General features: G+C 41.1%; 3 protein-coding genes across 3 annotated transcripts in view; 2 read left to right on the forward strand and 1 right to left on the reverse strand.

Moving 5' to 3' along the window:
* The first annotated feature begins 559 nt into the window (after positions 1-559).
* Positions 560-8,114, forward strand: LOC110509943 (FUN14 domain-containing protein 2). The gene is made up of 5 exons (XM_021591170.3): positions 560-714; positions 4,371-4,536; positions 4,673-4,748; positions 4,946-5,074; positions 6,904-8,114. Exons 1-5 carry the CDS (start codon positions 696-698, stop codon positions 6,979-6,981), a joined length of 468 nt encoding a protein of 155 aa, XP_021446845.1. The 5' UTR covers positions 560-695; the 3' UTR covers positions 6,982-8,114.
* Positions 8,115-11,060: 2,946 nt separating this feature from the next.
* On the reverse strand, positions 11,061-11,726 carry LOC110509942 (C-X9-C motif containing 4). The gene is made up of 3 exons (XM_021591168.3): positions 11,594-11,726; positions 11,412-11,476; positions 11,061-11,299 (listed from the first exon to the last, which is right to left on the reverse strand). The coding sequence occupies exons 2-3, from the start codon at positions 11,467-11,469 to the stop codon at positions 11,154-11,156; spliced, it is 204 nt and encodes a 67-aa protein (XP_021446843.1). The 5' UTR covers positions 11,470-11,476; positions 11,594-11,726; the 3' UTR covers positions 11,061-11,153.
* Positions 11,727-11,999: 273 nt separating this feature from the next.
* The window catches only part of LOC110509941 (lys-63-specific deubiquitinase BRCC36), a 44,761-nt gene continuing 39,245 nt past the window's right edge, over positions 12,000-17,515 (forward strand). The window contains exons 1-8 of the mRNA XM_021591165.3: positions 12,000-12,214; positions 12,588-12,707; positions 12,906-12,993; positions 13,102-13,190; positions 13,282-13,337; positions 13,574-13,705; positions 15,142-15,185; positions 15,310-15,467. Of these exons, the coding sequence (XP_021446840.1) occupies positions 12,110-12,214; positions 12,588-12,707; positions 12,906-12,993; positions 13,102-13,190; positions 13,282-13,337; positions 13,574-13,705; positions 15,142-15,185; positions 15,310-15,458 (783 nt within the window). The 5' untranslated portion in view covers positions 12,000-12,109 and the 3' untranslated portion in view covers positions 15,459-15,467. The remainder of the gene's footprint in view (positions 12,215-12,587; positions 12,708-12,905; positions 12,994-13,101; positions 13,191-13,281; positions 13,338-13,573; positions 13,706-15,141; positions 15,186-15,309; positions 15,468-17,515) is intronic.

Here is a 17,515-nt window from a genome sequence, read left to right on the forward strand (position 1 = left end):
GTCCAAGAGGCTTCTAAAACAGCGTTAACCCCCAAGCCATAAGACTCCTCAACAGCTAATCAAATGGCTACCCAGACTATTTGCAGTCCCCCTCTCCCCATGCTGCTACTACTCTCTGTTATTATCTATGCATAACCACTTTAACAACCCTACCTGCATGTACATAATTATCTCAAATACCTTGACACCGGTGCCCCCGCACATTGACCCATTGACTCTGTACCGGTACCCCCTGTAATATAGCCCCACTATTGTTATTCACTGCTGGTCTTTAATTATTTGTTTTTCTTATCTTACTGTTTTCTTAATTTTATTTATTTTGGTATTTTCTTAAAACTGCATAGTTGGTGAAGGGCTTGTAAGCATTTCACATTTCACCTGTTGCATTCGGCGCATGTGACAAATAACATTTGATTTGATATAATATTTCTTACGATCTTCAAAAATGAAATACGCTTTTATTCAACGTGTGCCTTGCGCAAACGTGTGTGTTTGTATTCAGTGTGACTGTCAAACCTCAGATGGGCCAAAAAAAGGTGGGCGGGGTCAAACGTGGGCCGAATCGCACACTGCAGTCAGCCGTACATGGAGAATGTCTCTCTTCTTCTACTAGGCCAGTTTTCTGCTCCGTCACGTGATATTCCGGATGGGCTCTCGATTCAAATCCGGGTTGAAACGAAGTGACTTGAGAAAAAATGGCCGAGAAGAAGAAAGGTGAGAAACAAGCTAGCAACAAATATTTGAAATATAATACATAGTTTAAATATATTGATCTAGGTAACTATCCACAAAGTCTTTAATCTGACTGAAAATATAAAATATTGGCACCCAAACTGCATGCGTTTGCCTTTCTTTACGTTAATGCACTTGAACGCTGCCCTTCAGAAAGTTAACTAGCATGTGCAAAATGTTATGCTAGCTAAAAATCGCAGTTAGTTAACGTTAGCTAGATAGATAGAAAGAACTCGGTGTGAAATGCACATCAGCGTGCCTCCGTTTGCAAGTCACCACGCCTGCTATTCAGCTAGCAGCTGTAACGGTAGTTGGCTAACGTAACTTCCAGTGCCCCTGGGTGTGTTGGTCGGTATTTAGGTTAACCAGCTACTGAACCACTAACATTAGCTAACACAACATTTACTACTAACTAAGACACACACATTGGGTCCATTCAATAACTTTGTAATATAATATTTGGCATTAAGCCTTCCTTAACTGATATGGCATACATGACTGGTATGTCTTACTGTGCCGTTACTGAGGTCTCTTATAGGGGATAGGCCGTTTTATGGGACCCCGCCTACTTTCTTGTCCAATCTTGTAGTATTACTAACCACTTATTTTTGTTATTCGATGAGGTTTAATGGCGGTTGGCATCAAATGTTGCATTACTGCTACCTAAGAGACTGGAGTATAACTCCCTTATAGAAAGTAAATCAACAACCCCTTCTCCACTATTTAAATCTATCTAGTCCTTCCTCAGGCCAACAGTCTGAAAGGACAGGACACCACCACACCCTGTAACTCTTCTGACGTCAAGTCTCACACACCGAAATACCTCTGCAGCTGCCACCACAACCTCAAGTTTCCAGCAACTTCCATTCCATCCCTGTTAGTACATAAACGCTAAAAATCCAATCTTACGCATAAGTTAAGCATAAGTTGGCCTACTGGTACAGATCTACTACTCAGGATCCCTTTTTTTTTTTAATATATTTTTTTTAACCCCCTTTTTTCTCCCCAATTTCGTGGTATCCAATTGTTGTAGTTTTGTCTCATCGCTACAACTCCCACGGGTTCGGGAGAGACGAAGGTTGAAAGGCATGCGTCCTCCGATACACAACCCAACCAGCCGCACTGCCTACCAACCAAGGTAACCCGGACGACGCTAGACCAATTGTGCGTCGTCCCACGGACCTCCCGGTTGCGGCCGGTTACGACAGAGCCTGGGCGCGAACACAGGGACTCTGATGGCACAGCTGGCGCTGCAGTACAGCGCCCTTAACCACTGCGCCACCCGGGAGACCACCTCTCAGGATCCCTTGATCTACTTCATCTACTTTCTTCACTGCCTCAGCATATGACAACTTCTGCAGTACTCTAACCCTGGAAACCTCAACCAGCCTCTCTCACTGGACATTTGTTTTTTCTTTATTTTTACTATTTTCTACATTGTAGAATAATAGTGAAGACATCAAAACTATGAAATAACACATATGGAATCATGTAGTAACCTGGACTGCAGAGTAATAGAAAAGCAGCCAAAAAGTGCTTAGCATATGTGGGAACTCCTTCAAGACAGTTGGAAAAGCATTCCAGGTGAGGCTAGTTGAGAGAAGGCCAAGAGTGTGCAAAGCCGTCATCAAGACAAAGGGTGGCTATTTGAAGAATCTCAATTATAAAATATATTTGGATTTTAACACTTTTGGTTATTACATGATTCCAAATGTGTTATTTCATAGTATTGATGTCTTCACTATTATTCTACAATGTAGAAAATAGTAAAAAGAAAGAAAAACCCTGGAATGAGTAGGTGTTCTAAAACCTTTGACCGGGAGTATATATATCCTAACATCACTTTAGTATATATATCCTAACATCCACCGGTCCAATGTCCATTGCTCGTGTTTCTTGGCCCAAGCTAGTCTCTTCTTCTTATTGATGTCCTTTGGTAGTTTCTTTACAGCAATTCAACCTAATGAACTTATCCTCTGCAGCAGAGGTAACTCTGGGTCTTCCTTTCCTCTGGCGGTCCTCATGAGAACCAGTTTCATCCTATCACTTGATGGTTTTTGCCACTGCAGTTGAATAAACTTTCAAAGTTCTTGCTTATTTGAGCTGTTCTTGCCACAATACTGACTTGGTGTTTTACCAAATAGGCTATCTTCTATATACCACTCCTACCTTGTCACAACACAACTGATTGGCTCAAACACATTAAGAGGGAAAGAAATTCCACAAATTAACTTTTAAGAAGGCACACCTGTTAATTGAAGTGCATTCCAGGTGACATGAAGCTGGCTGAGAGAATGCCAAGTGTGTGCAAAGCTGGCAAAGGGTGGCTACTTTGAAGAATCTCAAATATAAAATACATTTTGATTTGTTCAACACTTTTTTGGTTACTACATGATTCCATATGTGTTATTTCATAGTTTTGATGTCTTTAATATTATTCTACAATGTAGAACGTAAAAATAAAATCCCTGGAATGAGTCGTTGTGTCCAAACTTTTGACTGGTACTGTGTGTATGTTGTTTTTACCCGCTTTTTCCTCCACAATTTTGTGATACCCAATTGCGATCCAATTCCGATCTTGTCTCATTGCTTCTACTCCCCAACGGGCTCGGGGGTGGTGCAGGTCGAGTCATGCGTCCTCCAAATCATGACCTGCTTCTTAACACCCGCCTGCTTAACCCGGAAGCTAGCTGCACCAACATGTCGGAGGAAACACTGTTCAACTAACGACCAAAGTCATCCTGCAGCTGTCTGGCCCGCCACAAGGAGTCACTAGAGCGCTATGAGTCAAGTAAAGCCCCCGGCCAAACCCTTCCCTAACCCGGATGATGCTGAGCCAATTGTGCTCCGCCCTATGAGACTCCCCGTCACGGCCTGTTGTGACAGCCTGGGATCAATCCCAGGTCTGTAGTGATGCCTCAAGCACTGCTCTGCAGTGGCCTTTTTTTAAGTTGTGCACTGGGCCTTTACTAGTCCTGTATTAGCAGACCGGTATCACTGTCTGTAGCGCAGGCAATTTTTTACAATTATATTTGTTAAATGACAGCCAAGCATCGATGATCCTTTGGTCTTTACATGCCTCCGAAGGCGCCGCAATTACGTCACATCCTCCATACGGAGCCTCCGACCACATTTTCAGATCAAGCATAAATGGGCTTTTAGGGTAGGGATGTCACAAGGATCCTGGATAGCACTGACCTTAAAACAAACAGGGCCAATTCCATAAAATGACACAAAAGTGTTTCACTATCAATGGTATGCATCAAAAAGGATTGTGTCTGCCAGGTCAGTGTGTTTGATCTTGAGACAGACCAAATCTCTCGACTGATCACAAGTTTGTCTGACTGAAAGTGAAATTGATGGCCATCTGGTCTCTCTAGGCTGGTCTATTTTAGGCCTCTATTTTCAAGTGTCCAGAAGCCTGGATTTGTAAAGGTCAATGTAGTCTACTTTCTGGCATCAGACACAGCATAAGATGCACAGTGTATTTCAGTGTCCTGCAAGGTCATGTGAGCCAAGGACGATCAAGCGTATGACTTTGAAATCAATGTAATAATTGGCTATATCAAATTACAACTAGATACAGTTACATGGTGGTGGGTCTGACTCTTTTTTTTGTGTGTGATTTGTTCTTCTAGATAAGAGTGAGGAGGTGGTAGAGTATCTTCTAGATAAGAGTGAAGAGGTGGTAGACTATGCCAAGAAACAGAGATGGTGGAACAAAGTTTTTGGCAAGAACTCTGGGCCAGTAGCAGAGAAGTATGATGTTGCCACCCAGCTTGCCATTGGTGGAGTGTCTGGCTGGTGAGTCAATCAGTCCTGATTGTGTAATATGAATAAATAATAAATGGATAAGCCATGTGAATTTGCTGTGGTGTTCTACAATTTGAACCATTTATGAATTGGCAGGTCTCTGTTTAATAGCTGTTTTTCCTCTTAGGTGTGCTGGGTATTTGTTCCAGAAAGTTGGAAAGCTGGCGGCTTCAGCAGTGGGTGGAGGCTTCTTTTTGCTTCAGGTAAGGTGTGACTTCTTTTATGCTCTGCATTAATTTATTTTGTGTTTGAAAATCCATAGTTCTAAACAACACTGACTTATTTACCTACATTTAACACATATTTGACACTCATGTTTCACATTGGGACACATGGAAGTGTGTTATGGCTCAACCCCAGTCACATTGCCATTATTGGTGTGTGATTAATTTCCTTCTAGATTGCCAACCACACAGGGTACATCAAAGTGGACTGGAAGAGAGTGGAGCGTGATGTAAACAAGGCCAAGAAGCAGCTGAAGTTGAATACAGAAAAGCCCAGTAAGGAAGTCAGGACAAAAGTGGATGAGGTAAGGGGTTATCATGGTCTACTATAAAATGGTGGATGTTTCCTATCTGATTCATGTCTTATGATCTCTTTGGTGTTGTGATTTTAGCATTTCAAATATGCTCATGACTAATGGTATGATGTTAAAGCTATCCACACCTTTTCACTCCAGAGTATAAAAGAGAACAAAATCAAATATATGGAAGCCCGTTTCCTGCCACCCAAAAAAGAACATCTGACTTGAGTTGTGAGATAGTAAGTCATTATAAGTAGGATTGTCATGATACCAGTGTCGTGATACTACGACACCAGATTTTCCATTGCACAAAGAAAACAACAGGAATTAGACTAACTCTATGGTCCTACTTTATTTTAAAATGTCGGTGCTATAGTTTGCAAAATAAACATGTGACTCTTGGTGACAACATAATGCTGTTTGTTTTGACTTTTTTCTTCGAGAAATGTAATGTTTTGTTTCCTTGCCACGATACTTCGTATCGCAATACTTGTATCGTGGCACGCAAACAAAACATGAAACATTTTTAATTTCTCGAGGAAAAAAGTAATAACCCTAATTACGAGATAGTAAGTCATCAACTCACATCAACAACTCTCCAATTCATTAATATCAAAGCTTGCACGTTGACTATACGACATAGATATGGTTATCCTTTAAAGTTATTACATGCTTTGGTTTTTTCATTTATGTTTTGAGGTTGTACTTTCACACGTATAGCTTTTTAGCACGTAGGGCACACCGATTTGTCACCTTGTCAGTCAGTATGTGTTACACCTGTGCTGGTTGCCATCTCGTTAGTGGGAAGGTGTTTCACCTGTGTTGGCCCAGGTGCTATTTAGGGGTGGCTGGGCCAGTGTTCCAGTGGAGCTTGAGAGATGTTGGGGAGAGCTACACTTCACATCAGCTGAGGTGGAGTTCAACTTATTTAAGTTTTAAAGAAGCCTGAGTTTTGGTGTTCCCCGAAACAAATTACATTTTGTCTTGTCATGCAAAAGACTGCCAGTATCAAGGTAAAGTTTATCCTTCACGCATACAGTCCCTGATGCACGCCTTTGGAACCGCTACATTTAGAAAAGTCTAATAAATCATTTTAATATACACCACAGTAAATCTGTTTATTTTAGTCAGGTCTAAAACATTTATGGTATTGTAATGAAACAACAGGGAGCAGGTCTCGAACCCTCGACCCCGAGGTCCGGCAAGTGAAATCTGTTCGGGAACATCAATAGTGACATGTTTACACAAGGAAACATATTTCACTACACTGTTGACAGCCCTTCTGCGCACTCAAGAAAGGAATAAAGGAGAGCAGATGGAAATGCATGTTGGTGAGATATTCTGTATAGCTGAAGGTAATGTGTCAATCAATTAATTCTTAAAATAAATTTAAAAAATCCCTATTTAGTAGGCTATCAAATGCAAATTCACTAATTCTGGGCTAACTAAGTCGCACTGCAAAATCAATTAATCAAGTGCATCGCTTAGGCCTATACGTTCTCTCCCAGACTCATGGATAGACATTTTGGAGCGTCGCATGAAGTCCATCCAATATGCATAATAATAGAGTCCACACCCAAAGGTGACTACTCAAATCTGTTTAATTTTGGAGTATAAGCTAGACCAATTATGTACTAAAGACATCTTAAATCAGTTTTGTTTTGCTGCCATGCGTAATATGTGGTAGGCTATGTGTTATATAATGGCACACTCATAACTTTAACGTTTTGTCATTTCGGGCTTGGGCTCATAAGGAACGGGCTTCCATACTAAGACCAATGCTTATCAATACTCTGCTAAACTTAACCATGCATTGGTGTTTTTCTTTTTACCAGGTGCAGACATTTGTGAAGAAGAATATTGTCCTCACAGGAGGTTTTGCTGGTGGATTTCTGCTGGGCTTGGCCTCCTAAATCTACAAATTAATCTCTTTTATTTAATATTGTGTCAAATACAAGGCTGAAAAAAAGCTTAAACCTAACCAGCTATCTAGATATGCAAGTAGACTACATATCAATAATATGTCAAACTGTAACTCATAGGCTTGATGTGTGTTGTTGGGCTCATGAGAATGCGTCCAATTGAAAACACAACCATTTAAAAAACTGTTTATCATTGAGGCTTATGCATGACCTATTTAATTTATTATTACATTTTCCTATGCATTATTCTGGTATAATACAGTACTTATTTGAGATATGGTTTGAAATCCACCAAAATATGTCTACCTGGATACATGTAAATGCATTCTGTCAGATGGAACTGGAGCAAAGCCCTTTTAACTTGTTTTCCCTAATTTGGGATTTGTTTAGTAATATCCTTCATTTTCTAAATTGTTAAGATCAAGGTTGTATGTGTGTTTATGTTCCTTCAAACCAAAGGGTCTGCGTTACAAACAGAAATACATGTGTGAGTAAGTACTGTACAAGGGGACTAAGAGGCTGCAGTAACACAAGTTTGAATGGTATTAGACATCATATTTTCTTACCTAAAATTCCAAAGTGTAATTCAAGGACAATCATGGTGTGTGCATGTTAATCATCCCAAATAGTAGTGACTTATTTACCAGTGGATGAGGATGCGTGTCAAGTTCTTACTTGAGACCAGGGACTTAGAAAGCCAGACTGGACATATCTGGCGTTCTAAATCCCTGCTTGAGACTGAGGTCTGAGTCAGATTTGTTTGCAAGTACAGATTGTGTTGATTTAAAGTTGCATGATCAAAAGCTGCCGCACAGCATACAAGAGTCCAGTGTATTTACAAATGACTAAGGACAATTATGGAATGTACTGTAATACATGGAACATATCAATAAGCCTTTGGTAGAGAACATGTGATGAGGTAATGCACTGATAGGAATGCAGGTTTGCTACAATTATTTCTCCAATGTTTATCCTCCTCAATGCAACCCTTACCCAATTACTTAGCAAAGTGTAAAATGTGCTGTTCAAAAGCTTCATAGTATTTTTTTCACCGTTTAAAATTCTATATTTTGTTACAAACAAAATGTAAAATTCTGGGAGAAGTAATAAAAAAGTGAACTGTCTTTTTAGAATGATTTTGTTTGCCATCGTTTCACTGAGAATACAGCTGTAGTAAGGTGTGCAACTTTGTTTTAGAAGTGGGGGGACAACTTGGTGGAGGGTCTGGGGGCCCTCCCATTTTGGGGGGGCATCTCAAGCTAATTTCCTGCATTTCTACACAATTGAATATGGCCCTTCATCATCACTATTTGGAACCACATAAAGTAAGCAAAAATGCTGTCATCAAGCTAGGTAAGAGATCATTAAATATGTTTAAGTGATTGATAAGACTGAACTAGATCAATAATTAATATTGTGTTGCACCTTTTTAATCAATAGCCTAACAAATTAACAACTCTTACAAATAAAGTACAACGCCTTTTGATGATCAAATCTCAGCCAGCCAGCCTGAGCCATCTGCATGTCCGACACCCACCAGTCTAGTCAATAACTAAACTCTCCCCCCAACACTTCCTTCCCATCTTTTTGTTGTTTTGTCTCAAGGAAAGGTTTGGAAAACAAGTTTTATAAAAACAGCTACACATTAACACACAAACAGTACACCCTCCATATAATTCATAGGCCTAATAGTACTCTAGAGCTTTTTTTACTTGCACACAATTTAGCTGGGTCACCCTGTCCCTAGGGGTCCACGACCCTGCAGCACCCCAACCCAACACACTATTCAGCTTGAGGATCTTAGTGAAACATTCATTATTGGTTTCAGGTGTTTGGCCAAAGTGCTAACCAATAGTACGGCAGACACCCAGGGCCAGGATTGAGCAGCCCAGCAGCGCCTAAATAGGTATCTCCTTTTGTCGTACTGTTTTCCATAAGGCATCCAGACGTTATGAAAGTTGCACAGTATAGTATACTCTTAAATAGATTTGATTAATTACAAGATTATATGTATAGACATTTCTTCCATCCATTGTGGGAGGATAACCAACCTTCCAATTAATGGCAATGCTTTTCTTAGCCACTGTAAATGCTAGGTTACACAGTTTTTTTCTGATGTCTCCAGTAATCAACATTTCCAAACAAACAAAAACAGGGAGAATCTATAGACATGTTGAGATAGAACATATTCTTTGGCAGAATTCAGCAAGCCTTCACAAGAACATAACATATGCAAATATGTCCCCTTTTGTGTTACACCTCCAGCAGAATAATTACATTTCTGAGTGCATGATATTCATTTTCACTGGCATATTGTACATTCTATGGATTGTCTTAAACTGCAATAATTGATGTCTGAGATTATATGAGCATGACTGGGCATTCTAACATATCTGTATCCATTCATTGTCTCCCAGGTCTTCCTCACATTTCTGTATGACAAGTTCTGTGTCATCGGGAAAAGCCTCTATCGACGCTTTATTGGTTTGTCAGACGGACTTAAAATAGTTTCAATCTTTGAAGCTTCTTTCTTTACAGTGTTTGCGGCACAGAGAAAATAGTGTTGTATCTGCAAAAAGTCACCTCCGCTCCATCAGACTGGTCTTCCCTGGCTGCCTGACCCTGATGAGACCACTATCACCATCTGATCCTGCTCAGATGAGGCATGACAAAGAATTGCATTGGTGAACATTTATATTATACATGAATAGAATCAATGGTTCAACAATTGAAATTACCACGGATCCCAGACTAGCCTACCTATCAACTCAAGATGGAACTTTGCATCCATTCATTGATTATAATATACTGCAAAATGTCCCTAAACTCCTCCGTAGATTGGTCTTCCCTGGCTGTCTGACCCTGCAGGGACATCTGTCAACATCTGATCCTGCTAAGACATGATGAGTTGTGTACTGACTGCAGCATGACAGTGAAGCCTCTAAAGATGTTTACACCGTGTCAGTGAAAAGTAGGGAATTAGCTAGGGAAACTGATAGATCAATAACCTTACAGTGGTATACTGACTAAGAACTCACATTGAGCTGAAAAAAAGTCAGAATATCAGTCTTCATTCGTTTGGCCGCTGGTTTCATCGTTTAATTCAGGTCGTGTGATTGAGGCAAAAATAATCGCTAAAGTTAATGAGCTAACTAGCTAACGTTAGCTCTTTTGGCTAGCTCTGCTAGCTAATGGTACATCATCAAATGTACTTCTGTTGAAAAAAAGGCTACAAGACAAAAAAGGCTACAAGACATTTCCATACACATGACAGCTGTTAAGATACTGCTACCTGACAGCTAGCTAGAGCTGAACTGACTGTGGTAGCTAGCTGCTAGTTTTTCATTCCCTTAATTTGAGAGGGGGTGAAACATTAGCTAACGTAAAATGTCAGTTACACTACTAGCTCAGCACTGGGAATATATTTAAGCAATAAGAAGGGGGTGTGGTAAGCACGACGCAAAGCAGAGTGCCTGGATACAGACCTTAGCTGTGGTAAATTGGCCATTTACCATAAACCCCCTAAGTGCCTTATTGCTATTATAAACTGGTTACCAATTCAATTAGAGCAGTGCAAATAAATGTTGTCATACCCGTGGTATAGTCTGTTATAAACTGGGTGGCTCGAGCCCTGAATGCTGATTGGCTGACAGCCGTTGTATATCAGACAGTATACCACAGGTATGACAAAACATTTTTTACTACTCTAATTACTATTATAATCTGTGTCGTGCCTAAGAACAGCCCTTAGCCATGGTAAATTGGCCATATACCACAAACCCCCAAGGTGCCTTATTGCTTAAATATACCACCACTGCCAGCCAATCAGCATTCAGTGCTCGAACCACCCAGTTTATGAATATAGATTATTTTCTGTCAAACAGCAGTTACATTGCATCTGCATGGTCCTAAAGCACACCCGAGCAGCGTTTTGTATCACAGTGCAATGATACAACTGAGGGGGACAAAAATGCAATTTCAGAATGTGAGGGGGGTCATGCCCCCCCCGTGGAAGTTGTACCCCTGGCCACAGTACTTGAACAACACTGGACTTCATCCCCGTAGGATAATTTACTGTCATTATAAACAACTTTATTACATTTGAAGCATTGTCATTATGTACAATTTACAAATAAGACCGTTGTCCAGTGTCCACAATCAGGTCAGGATGCACCAAGAATTTTAGGCTCTGTAGACCTTTGTTCCCTGGCGAACCCTGAGCAGCAGATGGAGTTCTCGCCTGCGTGCTCACAGCACATACGCATAGCTCTTATTACATCCTCGCACCTGCTCTCTATGTACTTGTTTGCTGGAAGACAAAGACAGTGGGCTAAGTGCGTGTAATACAAGAAACCCAATCAGATATCAAAAGCTATTCACGTTAGAAATCAGAAATAGATTATGTTGTGGAAAAACCTCACCTTGTAAACACTTCTGAATTGCGCATGCTTGCTTCTGACAAGGATCTTTCTGTGGCATTTTACCACTATCAAGAAAACACAGACAGTTTGATTACTTGGACAATCAGCATAAACGATTAACCACCTGTACATATTTCAATTAGCCTACGATACTGAACTGTCATGATTGTATACCTGCCTACCTGTTCGGTCTTCAAGAGCGATACAAACGTCCCCGGAATCCCGGGTGTTTACCAAATGTCGTCCGACTGGATTGGCGGCCCTATGGACTTTGCTGATTAAACTGCAGATAATTATAACAAGATTATTTTGTGATGTCTATAAATGTATTTTATGTTTGTGGAAAACGCACGACTGTATAAAAAATGTAAGATTTTGAGGGCTAAGAGGTTAAATACTTTGGCACACTTATGTAGGTAGGACCACATGGGGAGATCTCGATTGCAGCCTTCTCGCGTCCTCTCTCCTCGCCTCCTTCTCAAAACCCATTGGATGAGAAATCTACTGGTCCCGCCCCTATGGTCGTCTCGTCCAATAGGTTTGAAGGAGAGAGGACGCGAAGCGTTAACACTTGAGATTCACCCATGGAATAATCCGCCTCCTTGCAAAACCGTACTGTTATTGATGTAACACACGCTTTGATAAGGAGTAGATAGTTAACTCTAGTTTGTGGAGTTTGATAAATAGCTAGCTATAACATGGCAGTGAGCGCAGTTCACCTCGAATCAGATGCCTTTTTGGTTTGCATGAATCATGCATTAAGTACCGAGAAGGAGGAAGTAATGGGACTCTGCATCGGAGAGGTAAAGTTACGTTTACTAGCAATTTAGCTATATAACTTTATCAATCAGTTTATTGGTCGCGTACACGTTGAGCAGGTGTTTTAGCAGATGCAGCGAAATGCTTGTGTTACTTAGCGCGATAAATAGAAAACGTTACATGCATTCTAGTATGATTAATCAGGCTGTAATACACACTTGGTATGTACAATTTAATTGTGTATTCCAGCCTGATTAATCAGACTACATGCATGCATGTGTATCCCTTGTTGCATTTATATTTTCAGTTGGCATATGTCTCCAACCTGGTATAGTGACACATTTCATTGATTCGCTAACAACCCTACTAAGTATACTAAGTATTCTGCTTTCTAAGTCACCTGGTTTGTTTACACAGGTGGACACCAACCGCATCGTCCACATTCACTCTGTTATTATTCTGCGACGCTCAGACAAGAGGAAGGATCGCGTGGAAATCTCGCCTGAGCAGCTATCTTCAGCTGCTACCGAAGCTGAGATATCCTTTGTGAAACATGTCTCATTCATGAAAAAAACAAATCTCTGTCTTCTGGTGGTGTCTTGCAGGAGATCAGTGTGACAAAGTCAGTGTCATGGATGTCACAAATGTCAGTGTGACCGGTGGAGGTTTCATAGGATTCCTGGGGACATAGCCATTTTATTATTTTTGGTAATCCGTTTCCTTAGTAAGAGCTACAGGTTGGCTGATATGACTGGACGGCCGATGCGTGTAGTTGGTTGGTACCACTCTCACCCCCACATCACTGTGTGGCCATCACATGTGGGTAAGAACCAGAGCACCCCTCTACCACATCAGTTCCACAACTTTAGTTTTCACTGTCATGGCAAACTGTTTCAGTTGGTGTGTCTGCGTCATTCATTTTCTACAACAGATGTAAGGACACAGGCCATGTACCAAATGATGGACCAGGGCTTTGTTGGGCTGATATTCTCCTGTTTCATTGAGGATAAGAACACAAAAGTAGGGTTTAAATGACAGCAATTTGAAATATAGAAAGTCATTTTGATATACAAAGGGGCATTGAATGAATTCAATGATAATTTTCTCTTAGACTGGTCGAGTTCTCTACACCTGCTTCCAGTCTGTACAAGCCCAGAAAGGCTCTGAGTAAGTGTGCCCCTGTTTGGAAACCACTGTTTGCAGTGAAATTAATACCCTATCCAACTCTCTGTTAAACAAATTGAGGTGTTATTAGATTCTCGTTATCTTTTCTCCCTCATGACTACTAATTAGAGGAATATTCAGTTGATTCAGTCCTTCTCAGAGCAGTTGTCCCCAAAAAATAAGCCATTTGACAATATCGGCACAAATACTGAATTGCATACCTATCTGTGTTGATAAAGGTACGAGAGAATCGAGATCCCAATTCATGTGGTCCCGCATGAGGCCATTGGGAAAGTGTGCCTTGAATCAGCAGTAGAGCTCCCAAGAATCCTCTGCCAGGAAGAGCAGGATACCTACAGAAAGATTCACAGGTATGTAGCCTCGTAAGCCTAGGGGGTGCGTTTATTTTGGTTCAATGTTTGCTTTGTTGTGACTGTACTGAATGATACGTTTTGCCAAAATGTTGCATGGAAACCTAATGTTGAATCACATTGAATTCTACGTTGGGCAGAAATGAGCGTTTGAATCAGGAAAGTTTCTTCTCGCAACCTCTACAAGTCAGAATGTAGAATAAAGTTATATTTTAATGTACTTTACCAGTTGTCTGTGCGGTTGGTCATTGGCGGTAGGAATGTGAGACCATGTATCCACAGGAGAGTATAATTGCATCAACTTTTCAAAGCGCTGGTAGTGCGTTCAGATTTCTATCACCTGCAGCATGTGCACAAGAAAAGACTACATGCACGAGACACATCCATCATTTCTGAGCTCGTGCACATGTTGACATGGTTGCTGTGCGCATGCTTCAGTTGCTAGAGATCTGAAAGCACTTCCAGGGCTTTGAAAAGTTGATATCCCTGCACAATTACCCCGTACACCCTGTATATAGCCTCGTTGTTATTTTGTTACTTTTTATAATTTTTTTACTTTAGTTTATTTGGTAAATATTTTCTTAACTCTTTCTTGAACTGCATTGTTGGTTAAGTAAGCATTTCACAGTAAGGTGTGACAGTTTGATTTGATTATACTTTACTGTAGATATGTCTCCCATTACTACCTCCAAAAGGACCGACCGTACGGACAACCGGTAAAGTCTGTCAAAATGTATTTTTTTTCAACATTCTGGCTAGTAGAAGTCGTGAGCGGAAGATTTACTGTGTCAAACGCACATTTCTGACTGACGTAGAATTCAATGTCGGGTTTCCAGGAAACACAACGGTACACATCGTTCTTCAACGGATACGTTGAAGGTACGTTTGGTGGCTGTGGCGCACTGTGGCCTGATCAATATGGTGGTGACCATTTTGAGATCGCAAAACTCCTGCAGCACGCTATGCATAATTGCCCTCTGGGACACCATAATCACGTCATTCATCAACTGGTTGTTTAGTACAGTTCCATTGAATTTAACCTTCAACACTGTTCTGTCGTACTGAACGCACCCCAGGCTTCTAACGTTTTGTTCGAAAGCCTGTGGAAGTTCTCAGGAAGACAATAAAAGGGATGGAGTCTTGATTGAAACTAGTGATGCATTGAATGTATTTGATTAAACTGGCCTGGGTTGTACCAGGCTATTGCCCGTCACATGAGCGGGTGAAGCCAGTGAGGGAGGAGCTCCCTGGTACCTCTTTTTGGTGTGTTTTGAGCCCCCCTGCAATTGCCTCTGCCACGCTGAACACATTTCCCCTTTGTCTACCATAATATACAAAATTGTCTTGCTGCACACACAGGACACAGGGAAGCTCATTGTGTATTGTGTATTGCTCATTGTTAATGGAATAATTGTAGTATTTCATTCCTTTTGCAGCTTAACTCACCTGGATCCGATCACGAAGATACACAATGGCTCAGGTTGGTGTCATGTATTTGTTGACAACTGATATTTGATTGTATCAGCATGCACATTAATATCACAGACGGTGCATGTGTCTGGACTGCTTTCTCCACCTGACGTGTGTGTGTGTGTGTGTTTCAGTGTTCACTAAGAACCTGTGCAGTCAGATGTCTGCTGTGAGTGGTCCCCTGCTGCAGTGGCTGGAGGACCGTTTGGAGCAGAACAGACAGAGCGTCATTGAGCTGCAGCTGGATAAGGAGAGACTAACTCAGGAGCTGGCAACCATGTGAGAGAGAAAGGTAAGGAAAATACTTATGTTTTTGCAGTGCCGTAAATCTTCTCACACGGGGACAAGTGACTAAGGGAATCTCATCATGGCTAAGTGATCTGTGAGCGTGGAATTTTAACCACCATCTACCTGAATCTTTCTCCATCGTAACAAAGTTTTTTGCTCTGAACGCTTGTCTTTGCTTCCCAATGCCACTGTTTCCTGTTAGGTAATGTTCTGTTTACTAATAAACACTACTGTATTTTTGAGAGACATTGTCACATGTTTTTTCCTTGGCACTGAGTATTGGATGCGTTTTTAATTTTCATCAACTTATATTTATTTATGTTATGAAAGGATGTCCCCATGTGATTTGCTAATTTCTTTAAATGTGACATAGTATATCCAGGTATTTGCTTATTAAATCATTTTTTAATGTTTCATGCTTCTTTATTTGTGTTCTTAGGTGTCAAAGGGGATGAGTCATTCACTCTCTGATTACTTGTAGTTATGAATGTTTTCATGAGTTTATGGAAATGTACAGTGCATTTGGGAAATATTCAGACCACTTTTTCCACATTTTGTTATGTTACAACCTTATTCTAAAATGTATTAAATAAATATTTTTCCTCAATATACACCCAATACCCCATAATGACAGTGAAAACTGTTTTTTAGAGATGTTAGCAAATGTATTACAAATAAAAACAGAAATACCTTATTTATGTAAGTATTCAGACCCTTTACTATGAGTCTTGAAATTGAGCTCAGGTGCAACCTGTTTCCATTGATCATCCTTGATGTTTCTACAACGTGGAGTCCACCTGTGGTAAATTTCAATTGATTGAACATGATTTGGAAAGGCACACCTGTTTATATACAGTGCATAAACCAAGCCATGAGGTTGAAGGAATACACCGTAGAAACCTAATGTAAGACAGGGTTGGGTCGAGGCACAGATCTGGGGAATACATAAAATGTCTGCAGCATTGAAGGTCCCCAAGAACACAGTGTGGCCTCCATCATTCTTCAATGGAAAAAGTTTGCCACCACCATGGCTCTTCCTAGAGCTGGCCTCCCTGCCAAACTGTGCAATTGGGGGAGAAGGGCCTTCATCAGGGAGGTGACCAAGATCCCGAGTTCTAGAGTTCCTCTGTGGTGATGGTTGTCCTTCTGGAAGATTCTCCCATCACTGCAGCACTACACAATCAGGTCTTTATGGTAGAGTGGCCAGATGGAAGCCACTCCTCAGTAAAATGCACATGACAGCCTGCTTGGAATTTGCCTAAAGGATCTCAGACCCTGAGAACCAAGATTCTCTGGTCTGATGAAACCAAGATTGAACTCTTTGTCCTGAATGCCAAGCGTCATGTCTGGAGGAAACCTGGCACCATCCCTACGGTGAAGCATGGTGGTGGCAGCATCATGCTGTGGGGATGTTTTTCAGCGGCAGTGGACTGGGAGACTAGTCAGGACCGAGGGAAAGATGAACAGGGCAAAGTATGGAGGCGCACAATTGGCCCAGTGTCGTCCGGGTTAGGTGAGGGGTTGGCTGGGGTAGGCCGTCATTGTAAAATAAGAATTTGTTAACTGATCCTTGATGAAAACTTGCTCCGGAGCGCTCAGGACCTCAAACTGGGGCGAAGATTCACCTTCCAACATGTCAATGACCCTAAGTACACAGCCAAGACAACGCAGGAGTGGCTTTGGGCAAGTCTCTGAATGTCTTTGAGTGGCCCAGCCAAAGCCCGAACTTGAACCCGATCGAACATCTCTGGAGAGACCTGAAAATAGCTATGCAGCGACGCCCCCATCCAACCTGACAGAGCTTAAGAGGTTCTGCAGAGAAGAATGGGATAAACTCCCCAAATACAGATGTGCCAAGCTTGTAGTGTCATACCCAAGAAGACTCTAGGCTGTAGTCGCTGCAGAAGGTGCTTCAACAAAGTACTGAGTGAAGGGTCTGAATACTTAGAGTACCGGTCAAAAGTTTGCACATACCTTCTCATTTTAGGGTTTTTATTTATTTTGACCATTTTCTACTTGGTAGAATAATAGTGAAGAAATCATCAAAACTAG

The sequence above is a fragment of the Oncorhynchus mykiss genome, chromosome 29 (genome assembly GCF_057628025.1).
Source record: "Oncorhynchus mykiss isolate SJ-2025 chromosome 29, ASM5762802v1, whole genome shotgun sequence".
NCBI lineage: Eukaryota > Metazoa > Chordata > Actinopteri > Salmoniformes > Salmonidae > Oncorhynchus > Oncorhynchus mykiss.